Below are 17,903 nucleotides of genomic sequence, written 5' to 3' on the forward strand. Positions count from 1 at the left end.
GCCAGTTATAACTCCACCATTTTCCGATAAACTTCCAAGCGTAGTCCGCAAGAACACATGACCAAAACAGGTGATCTATTGTTTCGTCGTGATTGTCATACCAAGAGCATAATGGAGGAAATCCATTAATACGACTACTTAACAAGGCCTTTGTTGGTATAGCACCATTTATCATCTTCCAAAGGAAGATCTTGATTTTTGGGGGTGCTTTTATAGACCAAATCAGATTCCAACCGGAACCGTGTGGGATAGAGAGTTGAGCAGACCATAAATTTATCGCTTTTTTTTGGAGTATACTTCCCTCTAGCAGGCTTCCATATTAATATATCGTCCTTGGTAGAGAGATGTATCCCATTTAGAATGCACTGCAGCTTGTAAACATCAATTGCCAAGGTTTGAGGAAGTGATGTTGTCCATAGGTTTTTAGCACTATTCTCCGAATTCCAACACAGCAGGAACTTATTGACTGTGTTATGTTTTTTACTTGAAAATTGGTATAGTGCCGGAAAAGTGATTGCTAATGGGTTATCTCCCTTCCAAACATCCTCCCAGAACAAAATTTTTCATTCCATTATTAACCACCCAGAAGTATTCCTGCGTATTAGTGATTAGAGAGCCTTGGTTTTCCTCCTTCAGTGAAAGAATGCTACAAACCATAGGTGAGCAATCTTTCATGTCTATTCGAGCCAAACTGTATCTCCAGGCAACTCCGTAACACTGAGTTAAGATTTTATTCCAGAACGAAAGTCGCCCACCGTATGCCCTCCACCACCATTTGCCTAAGAGAGACAAGTTGCGGCTCTTGACTGATGTCAAACCTAGACCACCCCTCTGTTTTGGGTTGCATATTTTCCCCCAACTAATGAGATGTAATTTCTTTGAATTCTCTACTGAGCCTCCCCAGAAAAAATCACGACGAAGTCTTTCGATTTTTTCCACTATTCCTGCAGGAACTTTGAAGAGATGGAACCAGTAAGCTGGTATGCTATCCATAACAACTTTCAGGAGCACTACTCTTCCTGCGATAGAGATAGATTCTGCATCCAAAGCATCAAGTTTGTTTTTCAATTTGCTTATAATAGGGTCCCAAAATTTGATAGACTTGTGAGAGGACCCGATAGTGGCTCCCAAGTATTGGAAAGAGCATGCCCCCGCTGTACACCCAATGGTTTCGGCCCACTCTGTCAATGTTTTCTTAGAACCGTTGTACCCATGGAACCAACTTTTCGCAAAGTTTATCTTGAGCCCTGATAAGAGTTGGTAGCACTTTAACATGTTTTTTTACCAATAACAAGGCTTCTAGTCCGCCATCAATAAACATCAATACATCATCCGCAAACTGTAAGTGGGTGATCCTTGTGGTGCAGTTTGGCAGAAGAATTCCATTTAACACCTTTTTTGACACTGCGGCCTGGATCATGCTTGAAAGCACCTCCCCAACCAAAATAAAAATTAAGGGGGACAATGGGTCACCCTGTCTAAGCCCCTGTTTGGGGGTGAATTGGCATGTTGGTGCTCCGTTTACCAATACTGAGATGCGAGAGGACTCAAAAATACCTCTAATCCAGGAGATCCATTTATTGCTAAAATTCATATGTTGAAAAACTTCATACACAAAATTCCATTGAACTTTGTCAAAAGCCTTCTCGAAATCTAACTTTAACACCATACCTCTCGTCGATTTTTTCTGCAGCGCTGAAATGACCTCCGATGCGAGGAAAATGCTATCTGAAATTTGACGTCCTTTTACAAAAGCAGATTGTGTCGGAGAAACCACGGTCGGAAGAAACTTCTTTAATCTGATGGCCAAGACTTTGCTTAAGAGCTTCATTACCGCGTTCATTAGGTTTATTGGCCTAAACTCTTTTGGTTGGATGGCATGCGGAGTTTTTGGGATCAAGGCTATGGAAGAAGAGTTATGGCCCTCCGGAATTTCCCCTTTTGCATGGAATTCCTTGAAGAATAACAATACATCTTCCTTTATGTATGGCCACATCTGAAACAAAACTCCCGCATTTATGTCGTCCGGTCCTGGGGCTTTTGTTTTGTCTGTCAATTCGAGAGCTTTTTCGATTTCCTTTAAACTAAACTCTGCTTCCAGCTAGTAGGTCAGGTTCTGTTCTATTTTTGGGAGGCTTCCAATTGCTAGTGCAAAAATTCTGTCCGGGGTAGCCGCAGTTAGAAAATCTCTGAAATATTCGAAGAATATATTCTTTATTTCTCCAGGGTTTGTCGATAATTTATCTCCCACCTTCACCCGAGCAATATTGTTACAGGCTCTCCTTCTCGCTATAGATCTGGGGAATAGCCTTGTGTTCCTCTCCCTTTTGAGTAAACAATTTTGTCTTGCCTTTTGACAGAGTATGCTTGATTTTATAGAGTACAATTTTTCTAGACTGAAATGTTCACGACATTTGGTAGGATCAAACTCGATTGAAGTCCAACTTGATCCTTTTTTTAAAAAAATTCTTAGATCAGCCGACTCTGACTAGTCGATTGAGTGCAATCCTATATATTCAAGAGTTCCCGACACTTAATCTCGATTTTATTTGATATATTGAATTTAGAATCACGCTTTAGCGTCTCTTTTTTCAAGTGTGATAGTTGTAACGTTTCGAGACTAGCTCTTGTCCAACCGTGAATCTCTGTTAACATATTAAATATGAGTGTTTTGTTTCATAACGCTTATAAAATATTGCTTCCGCATATTTCTAATTACAAAATTATTTTGAAATATACACAAGTTCCTTCGGGAGAAATTTTTTAGTATATGTACCAGCAATGCGAGTTATTACTAATTCTATTCAATAATATTGTTAAATTTTAAATAAAAATCTAAAATCTTATTTAAATATATTTTAAAATACCAATCAGACTTGCTTAAAATCTTGATATGTTTTCCAAATTCCGAATTAAATTAATTTCGATTTATCAAACCCAAAGATAGTGCAATCCCTAGAGCTGCGACGCCGTTTTACTGTTTGGTGCGTGCTGCCTGATCACAGGATTGAATTCGCAGCTGAAACTAGGGCTTGTACTGTATCTATATTCTTCCGTCAATTGAAACTAGAAAGCTTCATATTTGTATCCATACATTAGGAATTTACAATTTAGATACACAATATTTGAATCATCTATTTTACAAAACTGACCGAAATTCCTCCGCCATTGTTTAACTAAAAGCTGAAAGCTTGATTATGGCTCAGTCAGGCACCGGTGTACGCTTTACCGCAATTTATCCCTTCTATGTGATTTACTGTTAAAAATTTCATCTTGATGTTCATACATATGTCCATGTGCAGGGCGCTGGAGTTGATAATACTTTCAGAAAGAAATTTGACAGAGAAGAGTATTTGGAACGTGCTCGCAAGCGTGAACTTAAGGTCTCTCTCTCTCTCTCTCTCTCTCTCTCTCTCTCTCTCTCTCTCTCTCTCCCTCTCCCTCTCTCTCTCTTATCATTAACGATCTACAGTAATTGTTTGTTACAATTTGCAAGAATGTATATAACTCTCTCTTAAACAACTTACAATTTTTAAGCTTTCGTGCAGGAGGAGGAAGCTAAATCCAAGGGCAAGTGTAAGTTAAATTTTTATTTTTTGAATCTTTTGTGCTTCATTAGTTACACATTACTGCATTTAATTCATATTATACCTTGTTTTAGGTACATTTATGCCAGTTATGTTGAATTTATCGAATTTGCTTTTTTGCAGCGAAAGGTCCTCCTGTGCAGAGGAAGCCTCTGAAGCATAGAGATTATGAAGTGGACCTCGAATCCCGATTGGGTAAAACTCAGGTAAGCAATCTTTCGTCCTTAGGTAGTATTTTTTTTTTGTTTACTTCTATGTCACCTGTTAATTGTGATTTTGTAAGGTTTTCAAATGCTTAGCATCTTAATTTGGAAATCAAGAAATGGCGTCCTCACTCTTTAGGATTGTTTAGTATTGGTGGCTATAATGTTTTTTTTTCCAGTTTATTATGTGTTGCTGTATAGCAGTTAAATATTGGTCTTTCATATAATTTGTTGTTTTGATTGAGAGTTTTGGTTTCGCGAAAGCAGAACAAAATTCACCAACACCCACTCTGTGGGGAAGTTATATAAAGCAGAATACAACTAATATTGATGAGATTTGAACATGTTATGATACCAATTAGTTTGGGGGATTTGTCTTAAATCTCAACCATCAGGCTAAGACCTTGCATATCATTTATACATTTGATGATTAACTAAACTAATTTAGAAGCATGCATACTAGGTCCACATAGCTGTTAAAATTATTTTTTGTTTCAGAATGCAGCTATCCTGTTGTGCGTTAGTGTTCAACAATTTAATTTAGTGTGTGTATATATATATATATAGGTACCAGATCATATAATTTCTTGTTTTCAAAGATTCAAACTTACAAACTTTTGCCTATGTTTCAATCATCATCTATATATGGTATTAATGCTGAAATAATTGAACTTAGATTTCCCGTTTAATGTGTGTTCAACACACTTATAACTAGGATTTAACATCGAGTGTTGAACACTAGTATCATTGTGTTGAAAAAAAAATTATGTTGGTGTTTAATCTATTCTTCTGGGGTTCATGATACCTAAATAGGATATATAAAAAGTTGTAATATCTATTATGGAATAAATTCACCTTAGTCATACCAGCACAAGTTAACTTTTTGTTCAGTAGATGATGTTAAACTCAAGTTATATGCGTGTGGCACACTCGTGATTATACACACACTGACACACAGTCACACACACATATACATGATGTCACAAATATTTTTACTAGTTATAATTTACAAAAAATAACAATTGAAATAATCAAGCTTCAAAAAGTTTGTTATGTTTGTAACTTATAAGGTTGTACCGGAACCACCCTTTTGTATATATATATATGTGTGTATATATATTCTATCATTGTGCTCTAATATAATGCATAATGAGGACATATTGGGGAACATTATGTGATAATTTCTTGGAGTTTCCTTGTGACGCGCAGAAGGCTGTAATATTGTTTTTCTTTCTCTCTGGCAGGTTGTTACACCAATAGCACCTTTAAGCCAGCAGGTATTTCCCTAATTCCATTTCTATAAATATATACAGCACTTTCTTCAATTTTGATGAGTTAGTATGTCGTTTATCTCAGCTAAGTATATACAGATGCTAATGGCGTCTAGTTATATATTTTTATAAATTGAAGGTTAAATGTTGTATTAATCTCAAACAGATATTTGCTGTCATATGGTACATTGTAAATGAGTTACAAAACTATACCAACTACATAGTAGAGACATGCCTTTTATCTTTTGGAAAAGGTCAAAGGATGTCCAGGAAGGCATCCCTTTTTTTTTTGAATAGAACTGTGTAAATTTCAGAGCATAAAATACTGATGGTTGCAAGTTTTGAAGTCTTTCTGGTCAATTGTCACACATACTTTTGTTCTGGAATCTTTTACAGATGCTATTGATATCTTATTTTACCTCAAACTTTGGGACTTTTCTTGTTTAGCAAGATTTATGTAAATATATATTTGTATAATTACCTCTTGTGGAGGCCATTTTGTAACTGAGTTTTCTTAAACCCTCTCTTAGGCTTGGTCTGTCACAAGTTGGTGTTCAGTGAACCCTATTGCTGCTAATTGCTGTAGCACTTGACTTCAATATTCTCTTTATACCTCTGTCATTGATATTTCTACCTCTCCCTTTTCTGTTATGTACCATATTGGTTTCCAAAATCATAAATTTTGTACTTTTCTCTTCCCAACTGGTACAATATATCGGTCTCTCTACTACAGATCAAATAACTTTTTTTGTTTGTCTTTTATTTGGTTATAGTTCTAGTCTCCTTATATTTTGACAATATTGTCATGTAAGATTTAGAGCTTGGGCCTTCGCTAAGGTCGTGCTTTACGCTTTGGTCAATTGTCAGTCTGCTATCTGATAAATCATAAGGTTTGAACCCTTGTGAAAAGCCACTTTATGAAAATTAAGGATAAGGCTGGTAGTCTGGTCCAAACTTTATATGTTATGCTAATGTTATTTGGCTAAATACTTAATCTCTCTTTTTATATAATTAAAAGGTCAGTCCTTATTATGACATATATAACTGGTGCAGATAATATTGACAACTTCATAAACCTGCAATTTGTAGTGTCCACTAAAATTTTTGTTATGGCACTGCAGGCTGGCTATTTTTGCTCAGTATGTGAATGTGTAGTGAAGGATTCTGCAAACTATTTGGATCACATCAATGGAAAGAAACGTATGTAAATACCCCCCCCCCCCCCCCCCTCTTCCAATCTAATTCCGTATCCTAGTGTGTTACAGACGTACAGTAATCAGTCCATTCATCCTTCTCATATTTTCTACAGATCAAAGAGCCTTAGGGATGTCCATGCGGGTAGAACGAGCATCTCTTGAGCAGGTTAGAAACATGTGAAAGAATGCTTTTATATTTAAATTATTCTTCCCAGTGCGCAAGTATTAGAAATCTTTTTAGGCAGCTGGTCTAGAATTATCTATTGTTAGCAACATACTACCAATGCTCTTTTTTTTCCCCGTTCTTAGGCAAAAACCCTAAAATGAGTCTATTTTTCTTCGGCAGACACTGTAGTCCCCTGCATTTACATAAAAAAATTAAGCTTAATGCCTATCGGTATAAAAAAATCCGTTGGTAGTATGTTGCATCAATCACATGTCAGGGACCATGACCCATCTTATTTATCAGTCAAAAGGGATGAGTAGAATAGTATTTAGTAAAATGTTCATACTAATTTGTGTACCACAATTTCATCGAAGAAATATAAAGGAAGAATGTAAAGTTTTTGTACTAAAAGAAATCGTTTTAACTATCAAGTGAAACCTTACTAATATAACTTTGAAGTTGATAATTGCAATGAAAGAATTCTGTCATTTCCACACTATCAACAATATAACTACTATTATCTCAGACATGTTCTGTACTGGTCTTTTTGGGAACGTTTAGCTGCTTTACTTGTTGCCTCTTGGATAACCTGGGAGTCTATTCAATATAATATTACAAAAGTACCAAGTTATATGTTGAATGCATGCTGACTGTAATTTATTTTATGTAAATTTTGACTCTTTTGAATCCAAAAACAAAAACAGCCAGTGTTAAGATGTCACATAGGGATACCAGCAGCTCAAAGCATATTTTTTGTGTGTTGTATAGGTCCAGCAGCGGTTTGATAATCTCAAGAAGCGAAAAGAACCTGGAACCTTTACTGAGCAAGGTATGAAATGCATGGAAATATGTATATATATATATATAAATGTATGGCCCTGTTTGGAAGTTAGAATTTTGGTAAAAAATTAGAGGTTTGAGCCCTATTAGAGGTTTGACCATGTGAATAAGCTAATATTAGTGTTTGGTAGTTGGTGGATTGAAATAACTTTTTGGACACAAAAAGCTAATTTCCCAGAAAGCTACTTGGAGGAGTTTTTTGGATTAGAGGATTGACATGTGTCTAGGTAAAATACAAAAAGCTATTTACCAAAGAGTTTCACATGAAACAACTAATTCAATCAGCTCGTCAAAACAACTACTTCAATCAGCTAGTCAAAACAACTAATTTAATCCGCTAACAGCAAATTGCCAAATAGGGCCTATATGTTTTGCTTTGAGAACTTACTAAAAAATATCTATAATCTTTTATGTTATTAATAACCTGTGTAGCAAAATTGAACTGCAATGTGCTGGACTAGCTTTTGCCAATCATTTGATCAGTTTTTTAGTTTGTTAGTAACTAAATGTTTAACTAGTATATGGGCATGAAGTTCTTAAAACTGAAGTTAAAAAGTCTTTGATATATGCTTACAGATTTGGACGAACGGGTCCTTAAACAACAGCAAGAGGAAGAGGAAAAAAAGCGTCAGCGTCGAGAACGGAAGAAAGAGAAGAAGGTCAGTTTCATAGTATGTTTTTGGATATAAATCTGCAGGTTCTTTGGTCTCCTAATTTATCAGTCACTAGGGAAATAGAAAAAGAAGAAAAGTTATATATGCACTATACCTGGATTGTTTAGTTCCCTTCAAGTATGATATTAATGTCATTTTAGTCTGTCCCGGTAGCAGGTTGTTTCTGACGGTTGATTTTGATGTTTTTGTGGTTCAGAAAGAGAAGGCGTCTGAGGAAGAGGTTGAGATGGACCCTGATGTTGCAGCTATGATGGGGTTTGGGGGTTTTGGTTCATCGAAGAAGTAAACCATAGTTGACTTTCAGGTTTCATGACAAGGTTTGCGTGTTAAATCAACTATACCGTGAGTGCTGGAAAGAGTAGGAAGTTCTCGTCACAGGAGTATGAGGGCAACTAGCATAACATCAGTTCCTATATTAACTGTTTCATTACAAATCCATAGTAATTGGAATACACATGTACTTGCTATCCTCTTGTCTGCCGAGTCTGTTGAAAGTTGAAACACTGGTCATTCTAAAACCACATGAAACTCCAGATTCCAGTTTGCTGCCAAATTTTTATGTTGATATTGGAAGTGGAAAATGTAGATGAATGTTGTTTTACAAAACTGATGAATGTCGTAGCAGCCCTGAATCTGAATCTTACTGCAATGCGTAATGCTCTTCACCATGCAATTTAAAAACTATAATGCTTTCTACGTTTTCAGTATCCTTGAAAAGTTTGCTGCTTTTTATGCCAAATACTTTTTTAGTTCTTCAAGCAAAGCAAATGTACTACTACACACAATTGCAAAAAAAAAAACTGAGCATGTTAAAGAGTTCGAACGGCTCGAAAAAATAAAATGAATGTGTGATTTGTTTTTTTTGTAGGATACCATATCCGTTCCGATTATATTCGGAGTCCCAGGGGTGCCAATATATTTGAGAGTAAAGTTCAGTCAATAACAGGAGACTATCTGTACAGTTAATATTTTGCGTTGTTTAGCAGGCAGTGAGCATACATATAGTGATATAGAGGGTGTCTGGATTATGGTCGGGACGGGACTGAAAATAGGAATGGAAATGGAGGGTACTGTTAATATTTTGCGCTGTTTAGCAAGCAGCGAGCGTACATATAGAGGGTGTCTGGATTATGGTCGGGACTCGGGACTGAAAATAGGAATGGAAATGGAAAGTATGAGAATGGGCATTAATGGTAATGAGAATGGTATGGAAGTTAATGGGAATGAGGATGGTATGGAAATCCAAGTGGTGCGAAGGGTATAATTTAACCACTAAAAACATTGAGGTTCACATTCCACACCACCAGATAACTAATTCAAACACTTATGCATGGAATTGAGGTTCTGACTTTCGTTAACAGGGTTCATTAAGCATGAACCAAACACCCTACTCTCTATTTAGTACTCCATCCATGGGTACTTTGATCGAACCAAACCCACCACTGGTCACTGCTGCCAAAGATAGGAGGCTTAGTCCAGCTCTCAATATTTGTAGTTATATGCCTCAATCTAATGAAGCAGAACAAGAAAATTTGCAGATTTCACCTGATTAAACATGCTAGAGTTAAATATAAACCAATGATACCAGAGAAAGTCGATAATTTTCAACTCCGAGAAATGTAAATCATCCTATGCGACACAGGTACAACGGTAACATTGAAACTTCAGAACTTCAACCAGAACAAAGTTTGGTTTTTAAAAGGTTAAAGTTAGGTTTTAGAACCATTTAAACAACAATCCTCCATGAGCTGCAAAGAACGGGGCAAACACCAATGACTCAACAGCCATGAGCTTGATCAGGATATTAAGCGATGGACCCGAGGTGTCCTTGAGTGGGTCCCCAACTGTATCACCTATAACTGCAGCCTTATGAGCATCAGATCCTTTCGGCCCTAGTGACTTGGCATGTTCAGAAGTACCGGCCTTTACAAATCACATAACAAACACAACCATTGATTAGCTTTAAAAACTAGACAACGAAGTTCTCTACTAAAATACTTTCATAATTTCTTAAACTTTCTATCACTAAGAGCAAGTCCAATGCAATGACTTGGTTCTATTTCTACAATTTGGCACCGAATGCAAAAAAGTCAACTTCAAAGGGGTTTCTTATTTGGACCCAAATATGCATAAGTGCATCCTTGGTTCTATATTTTTAAATCAATGATGGATTTATGTACCCTTGCCACGTCCTCATTCACTATAACTGAAGGTGAAGTAGTCAAACCATTACTATTGCATTGTACATTACCAAATACCAAAAACATAGAGTTTTAGTTCAAAGTCAAAAGATTTACTAATTTGAAACTAGTTATGCAACTACCTTTGAAGCACAACTTTTGTTTTAGCACAAAAATATTTTGTGGTGCTATATTAGCGATAGCCATAGCTATTGTGCATCTACCATTGGACTTGCTCTAAAATGCGATTTAAAGCAAAGACTTTTACCTCAATATACTTCTTTGCGTTATCCCATGCCCCGCCTGTGTTTGAAGCTGAAATTGCAACCTAAAAATAGAAAAGAAATGGACAGACACAAATATAAAAGTCAGGAGGGCCATAGATTATATACAATAAACGAGGATAATGCTTAAGGTTTAGGCGAGTGACTCTTTCAAGTTCAAGCATGTCATATCTTGGATATGTTTCTTTAAAAAATACAGTTTTAAGTTTAACCTATCATAGAGCAATTAAAAGTAGAAGTATTCAATCTTTCAGTCGAACTGTGTACAATACTGCGAAAGTGTAAGAACATCATACCTGAACACCAGAAACCAGTGCACCAGCAAGTAAACCGGCAAGAGTTTCCACTCCGAAAAATGTTCCAGCAATCAGTGGTGAGAGTATAACCAGTGCACCAGGTAGGATCATTTTTCGAAGTGAAGCATCAGTAGATATCTTGACACAGGTTGCATAGTCTGGTTTTACTGTTCCTTCCATAAGACCTGGTATACTACTAAACTGCCTACGCACCTCTTCTACCATCTTAAGAGCTGCACTGCCTACACTCTTCATTGTCATGGCTGAAAACCAGTAAGGCAGCATGGCCCCTACAATAAGCCCGATGAAGACTTTTGGAGTCAAAACATCGACAGTTTTGATCTCTGCTCTGCTTGCAAAAGCACCAAATAAAGCCAGGGATACTAGAGCAGCAGATCCTATTGCAAAACCCTGACACCATATATATATATGAGATAGTGAGAGGTATGTTGTTCTAGTGTAATTGAATATAACAGCTATGCAACAACAAAACATGCAAAAGCAAAAAGAGGGGGAAAAGGCTATACAAATTTTCGAGACAAATTCTTAATTCTTATTCTTCAAGCTGAATTGATAGAAACACTGAAAATGTCATTCAAAAAAGAAGAAAAGAAAAAAAAAGAGAGACAAGCAAGAACTAAAACTGCCTCGATGTCCCAAGTTTTAGAAACAGAATTATTTAACTACGTAACTTAAGGCACGTACTGAGCTTGGTAGATTATCGTCTAATGACCGAAAATTAGCATAAAATCTTAGTATGCAACAGTAAGAAATAATAAAATCTACTCAATTGTCTACATTAAGTTTTAAAAACTATATTAGTTTCAATAACTTCCTCGAGTAATTCATATCAACACCAGGAAATTATCCTTGCCTATTCTTGTGTACTCTTAAATACATGAATCATACCCTGACAGACGATAAATATGCAATAGTAATAATAACCGTGTTTGCTGCTTTGCTGAAGCATATATTTATTTCCCTAATAAAATTACCTTTCCAATTGCAGCAGTGGTGTTACCAGCAGCATCCAGAGCATCTGTTCTCTCACGTATGCTGCGAGTCATTCCAGACATTTCTGCAATCCCACCAGCATTGTCACTTATGGGGCCATAGGCATCAATGGCTAAACCAGTAGAAATGGTGCTAAGCATTCCCAAAGCAGCCACTGCTACTCCATACATGGCTGCCAAGCTGAAGCTCACATAAATAGCAATGGCTATGGAAAATATGGGAAGTATAACAGAGTTATATCCTAGGGCCAAGCCGAAGATTACATTTGTTGCAGCACCAGTCCGGCAAGAATCCGCTAACTCTTGTACTGGGCTGCCATGTTTGAAAAATATAACATTAACAGAATCACTATAATATACGGGAAATGTATATATATAGAAAAAAAAAGAGATCACATGAAGCTCCAGACAACAAATTTCTGGATTGATATAGAGAAGGAGCTACAAACCTGTATGCATTACTAGTATAATACTCAGTAGTGTATCCGATAGCAAGACCAGCCCACAAGCCAATGGAAACACAGAAGAATATGTGCCTGCAGCATCACACCAAGTTATCTATTTGTAATGCAACATGAACAACTTAAACCTTAACAACAGGTAGTGGGAGATTATATAAATACCAGTTTTTGACAACTTTCTGGTCCCCAAAGTCAAAGATAGTAAACTTTGATGGTAGAGCAACAAAGGTGACTATCGCAATCCCAGCAGTCATCAGGATAGTTGAAATTAGTAATTGTCGCTTCAAGGAAGGTTCAATCTCACTCACATTATTGATCTTAAAGAAGTCGGTAGCAAACAGTGTTGTAATCAAGCAAACTATAATTCCCATTGCACTAATAATTAATGGATAAGACATGGCTGAGAAGTCATGATTGATTCCAAAGGATGATATTGATGCAACAAAGAGTGCTGCACAAGAGGACTCAGCGTAAGAGCCAAACAAGTCAGATCCCATCCCAGCAATGTCTCCAACATTGTCACCCACATTATCTGCAATCACCTGTATTTGAAATGAAAGGTTCTAAATATTTATACTCTTTAGATGCAAAAAGAGGAAACAAAAATGGAGCTCAAGTCTCATCATAGAATGATTTTTTGTTAAGTGGTTGCATGTCATCCACGTTGTATTTCGAGTTCTTGTAAAAGGTATCGTTTACATTTTCTGAAGAATAAGGCCCGACTACAAGTTCTATTTCAGAAAATCATGTTATGTCTTTGCTTGTAATATGTTCCTTTTCTCATCCATAACTATCCCCATGTGTAAAAAATCGTCTAAAAACGTCATAAATATCATGAGATATGCTCTTCAATTCTTAAACAGATCATGCCTAGATGTGTAGTATAATGACTTACAGCTGGGTTTCGAGGATCATCTTCTGGAATATTTTGTTCAATCTTTCCAACAAGATCAGCGCCAACATCAGCTGCTTTTGTGTAAATTCCTCCACCAACCCTGCCAAAGAGTGCCATCGAAGAACCTCCGAGACCATAGCCAGTAATAGATTCAAACAGTCCCTCCCAATCATCTCCATAATATAGCCTGAATGCATTAATTGAAATATAGAGAACCAGAAGGCCATTGGCAGCAAGAAGGAATCCCATTACTGCGCCAGAACGGAAAGCTGTTACAAATGCATAGCCAACACCTTTCCTTGCTTCCAGAGTAGTTCTTGCATTGGCATAAGTTGCAATCTTCATTCCAAGAAAACCAGATAGGACTGATGTGAGAGCTCCAAGTAGAAAAGCTATTGTAGTAAAAAGGGCATTTGCCAAAGCTGGTTTGCATTGTTCACCCGTATTATAAGTGCAGGCTTGACTTTTGGTGCTGAAACTCTTAACTGATCCAAGAAAGAGGAAGATGACACCAGCAAATACAGCCGTGAAAACGCCAAGGTACTTATACTGTGTCAAAAGAAAAGATGTTGCCCCTGCGAAAGTGGAATTTAGATAAACAAGTATACATAAGTCACGAGTAACATGGTACAGCCCGTGGAAAGATAAATCAAACTAATGCTACAAAAAAAAAATGCAAAGTCGAGACTAGACTTTTAAATCTGAATGTTTAGTGGGTGAATACAAATATTAAGATCCGGGAGTTTGATTGATAGTGTGTACTGTGCTTCTTTTAGAATACATTAGTCGTTAGTCCATCTCCTTTAATATATGTCCTACGAAGGATATTCTTGCAGGGTGAAACACACTCTTGCAGGTTTGTCATTGTCTGCTTATTTTTTCAAATATAATTTGGTAACCAGAAAAACATACTCAAGGGGAACAGTGTTTGCAGAATAATTTTAAGAATCTTAGTGAATGCTTAAAATTGCATGAAAATTAATGAATTCAGATTTAACAGAATTAAATGGATTAAAACTTAAATAGAAAATGTATAATGGCTACTGCATTTATACTGAGACCTTGTTTGAAATTTGTGCACATATCAGTTGTCACAAGCAAAATTCTTTGTTCGAATTATTCTGTCCCATAAAAGCACAATTTTTGTTGTTCTCTTTGAAAGTCTTAGAGGTAGAAGTCCCAGTTATAACAGTTATGATGCAGATAAATAAATTCAGGAAAGAAAATAACTTATAAAAGGGAAACAAAAGAAGGTAAATATCAACAGCATCACGTTTGACTTATTTACAATGTCAGAAAATATGTTACCATGAAAAACTGTAACTCCATCAATGTCACAAAACCATCGCCAACACGTGTTGCGTGCAAATGGTTTATATACTTAAATCCATATGCAGGAAAATGCTGGGATTTACAAACTCATATTAAATTTGCATTTACTGCTGACGGAAGCTCAATTCTATAAAAAGTATATATTTCGTAACTGAAACTAACTTCAAGTTAAAGACAATTAAGTAAAGTGCAAAGCTACAAAAAATACGTCAGTCACGAAGAAAAAGAGGAAACAGATATTGATGATAAACTTGAAAGTTCTATTAGCAGACTGCATACGGTTCTCGGAGAAATCAAACAATTTCAATCCATCAACTGAACAAAGATATAATATGAGATCAAGCACAAATATTTTGAATTGTATTGGTAAAAAAATATAGGGATTGATGCAATTGACAACTTGTGCAGTTCATTCTATTTCATTTTGGAAGATTTATATTAGCTGGAAAGTTCAAGACAGTAGATAAGTAAATGTTAGACCCTCTAAAGCAAATGAATTTCAATCTGTGAATTTTAGAGAGAACGCTCACCGATAGAGATGGCATTCTGAATCTCAGCGCACTTTGCAACAGCTTCTTCACCGTTGATGCCTAACTCTTGATCGTCTTCTTCAATCAACCTGTCTCCTATCCTGTTATCATTTCCGGGAGAAACCCTCACCTTTGAGACCAGAAACCATTGAAATATAGCAAAAGCAATCCCAATAAAGGCTGCCAGAGGGATGAGAACCTGTGCTAATGCCTCACTCATCAAGCCCATCTTAGAAATCAAGATTACTTTTTATTAGAATTTTGAGAAAAAATGTTTTGCTACCAAATGAAAGTTGAGAGATAATGGTTTATTTGGATATACACACGGGGTCTTAGTTATACTATAGAGAAAATGTATATTGGTTATGGGAATTAATGTTTATTGCATGCTAGAGGAAACTTCGTACCTTCTTGACAGGTGCCTAATGGCTGGTAGTATGTTAATTGGTATAACGTAGACACAGTTATCCTTTTAACGTATGGCTACCAGCTGAATACTTTGACTTTCACATCCAGAAGTATTACTCTTCTCCACTTTTTACAATATTTCTAAGCTAAATTATTTTAATTAGTTTTAAGCTGTCAATGTGCTACATTTCTTCACGGAACAAGTAGCTGCACAAGCCATCTCAGGACTCGGGTCTTGCAAAAATATTTGTACAAAATGCATCAATATGGCTACATGCTTTTTGGGAAGTAAAAATTTAAATTGTTAGCGAACTGATATACTTTATTACTACTTACAAGTAGCAGATCTAAAACTAAATCTACATCTTGGGCAGTGATTTGTGTTGGTCTTATATATAAATGGTTTCCGGTCAATTTTGTGTGTCACTAATTTACAATATGTAGATCAAGCTAACCATTTTGAGGATGTTTAATTAGAGGTTTTAGAAAGAATAATGACTTGAATTTGACCTTATGTTAATAATATAAACACATGAAGGTAAGGATACAATATAATATATCATTATATTCAGGTCAAACACAAATAGTTAGAACATGTTCAGCATCTTCAAGATCAAATCATTTGGAAAAAGTACTTCATTATATTCTATGAAGTTCCTTACACATGAAGCATGGAGGAAGCAAAATCAGTTGACTTGATCACATCTTGACTATTTCTAATAAAGAAAAGATCACTGAACATACAAATAAGATATATAATAAAATCCAAAAATATTTACATACATAAACTATTCATCAGAAATGCAGATAAAAATATCTAATAATAAAAATAAAACTACAATCTACTAGACTTGTAGTTCAACGTTCAGAAAGTTTAACAAATCCCACTAAATCTAGGTTTCCATATCAGTTCATTAATTCACATAACTTGTGTAATCACTTCACAGAATATCTACAAAATTAAATTTGAACCTCTATTATAAATTGACATGACATGTTTGATCAGAAAAGGAACAAAGTAAAAAGGACTAGAACCTGAAGCCAAGCATACATAGCACCAAGGAGCCAAAAACATACACAGAACATTCTCAAATTCCATATATAATAGATAACATAATACTAAGAATCAAAATATTTAAGGGTATTGAAGTCATGCGTCAAGGATGAGGGACCCTCACTTGGGAAGCCAAGGTTACAATGCTTCGCTTGCCCACAAAGGCAAAGGTGCATGAATCACTACGGACAAACCAGTTACTGGATGCTCAAAAGTTAAACTCTCTGCATGAAGCTCGTGATGGTCATACACCTTCCCCTTCCATTCACAGACACCTTCATACTTGACATCCCCTCTTATAGAAATTCCAAGGTACTGGCAATGCAAGCGAATTTGATGCGTCCTTCCACTTCGAGGATATGCTCTTACAACAATCTCATCCTTTCCCTCCCCAGAATCAATTACAGATTTCTCCTCAACAATAACTTTACATTTAACTTCTTCTAGTTGAGATGAATCTTTAGTGCAGCATTGTCCATTAACAGACAATACTTCAAATGTAGTAGCCATGTCTCTAACAACAGATCCGCCTGGCAGTTTTTTACCTACATCTGATGTCGCATATACACGCCAAGCTCCAAACTTCGATCGACCATGACCTGACTCAATATCGATGCGTTGCCAATTTGGAGTTGCTCCCGTGCAAGAGGCAATGTAAGTTTTCCTAACCTTGTGGTCAGTAAATGCTTTCACGAGCTTAGCAGCAACTTTATGTGATTTGGTAATTAACATTACACCACTTGTGTCACGATCAAGTCTATTAGCAAGATGGAACTCTGGCTGCTTTTCCTGGGCATCTAAATATTAAAATCACGGTCTCCAGTTAGGATTCTGATCATCGAAAATATTTAAATAAAAACGGTCAAAATCACATCCAACTACAGGCTCTAATATGCTTAAAATACAGCATCCTGAAAGACAATTCTAGTAATTAAGATAAAAGGGTTTTGATATTAATCTCATTGCGAAAAATCAAAGATATCTCAAAAGTAATCAAAATTCTTTAACAAATCATATCTCAATCAGGAAAAAAAAATCATAAACTCACCGAGCTGATCCGAGTGAAGTGAAGCAGAGAGTAAAGAGGGTACAGAAGACAAGACAGCTTCACAATAAACACCTTGGGGTTTACAAACAGCAAGCAACCAATCATCTTCAAACAAGACATGGGTTCTAGAGAGACTAAAAAGGCTTGATTTTGAAGCAGCAGTCATGGCTCTGCTCAGCTCAATGTCCTTTGATATCAATGGCAGTGGTGGGGACAGTGGCACTGGGTAAATAATTGCATTTTTGTGGTCATTTTCTAAATGGGTTTTTGGTGAATTAAAATGGGTTTGATCGGCCATTGATAAAAATCCAAACTTTTTCAAAATTATCGAGGAACAAGGGCGGAGGGTGGGAAGAAGAGGAAAGAAGGGCATTATTGTCCACCTAAAAGCTCTGCACAATAATTACTCCGGTACGACCTTTAAAAATTAAAATACATAGTACTTTTCAACAATGTATTTAACCC

The 17,903-nt window shown here is 36.2% G+C and overlaps 3 protein-coding genes across 5 annotated transcripts; 1 reads left to right on the plus strand and 2 right to left on the minus strand.

The window, feature by feature from the left end:
• Positions 1 to 2,948: 2,948 nt before the first annotated feature.
• Positions 2,949 to 8,547, plus strand: LOC108206599 (uncharacterized). The gene is made up of 10 exons (XM_017376952.2): positions 2,949 to 3,218; positions 3,303 to 3,383; positions 3,549 to 3,576; positions 3,711 to 3,793; positions 5,035 to 5,067; positions 6,183 to 6,261; positions 6,371 to 6,423; positions 7,192 to 7,252; positions 7,840 to 7,922; positions 8,134 to 8,547. Exons 1-10 carry the CDS (start codon positions 3,198 to 3,200, stop codon positions 8,221 to 8,223), a joined length of 612 nt encoding a protein of 203 aa, XP_017232441.1. The 5' UTR covers positions 2,949 to 3,197; the 3' UTR covers positions 8,224 to 8,547.
• A 954-nt stretch (positions 8,548 to 9,501) lies between these two features.
• On the minus strand, positions 9,502 to 16,653 carry LOC108209970 (pyrophosphate-energized vacuolar membrane proton pump 1). Of its 3 annotated transcripts, XM_017381192.2 has the most exons (9): positions 16,515 to 16,653; positions 14,929 to 15,157; positions 13,067 to 13,641; positions 12,334 to 12,713; positions 12,160 to 12,246; positions 11,693 to 12,023; positions 10,698 to 11,108; positions 10,386 to 10,445; positions 9,502 to 9,860 (listed from the first exon to the last, which is right to left on the minus strand). In XM_017381192.2, the coding sequence occupies exons 2-9, from the start codon at positions 15,155 to 15,157 to the stop codon at positions 9,654 to 9,656; spliced, it is 2,280 nt and encodes a 759-aa protein (XP_017236681.1). In that variant the 5' UTR covers positions 16,515 to 16,653; the 3' UTR covers positions 9,502 to 9,653. The 3 variants fall into 3 exon arrangements, with proteins under 3 accessions (XP_017236681.1, XP_063943147.1, XP_063943148.1); XM_064087077.1 differs by lacking the exon at positions 16,515 to 16,653 and having other exon boundaries at positions 14,929 to 16,157; XM_064087078.1 differs by lacking the exons at positions 14,929 to 15,157; positions 16,515 to 16,653 and having other exon boundaries at positions 13,067 to 13,405; positions 13,507 to 13,640.
• Positions 16,288 to 17,863, minus strand: LOC108209971 (RNA pseudouridine synthase 1). Its single transcript, XM_017381194.2, has 2 exons — positions 17,439 to 17,863; positions 16,288 to 17,187 (listed from the first exon to the last, which is right to left on the minus strand). Exons 1-2 carry the CDS (start codon positions 17,809 to 17,811, stop codon positions 16,529 to 16,531), a joined length of 1,032 nt encoding a protein of 343 aa, XP_017236683.1. The 5' UTR covers positions 17,812 to 17,863; the 3' UTR covers positions 16,288 to 16,528.
• Positions 17,864 to 17,903: the final 40 nt, after the last annotated feature.

This window comes from Daucus carota, chromosome 2 (assembly GCF_001625215.2).
Source record: "Daucus carota subsp. sativus chromosome 2, DH1 v3.0, whole genome shotgun sequence".
Classification (NCBI taxonomy): Eukaryota; Viridiplantae; Streptophyta; class Magnoliopsida; order Apiales; family Apiaceae; genus Daucus; species Daucus carota.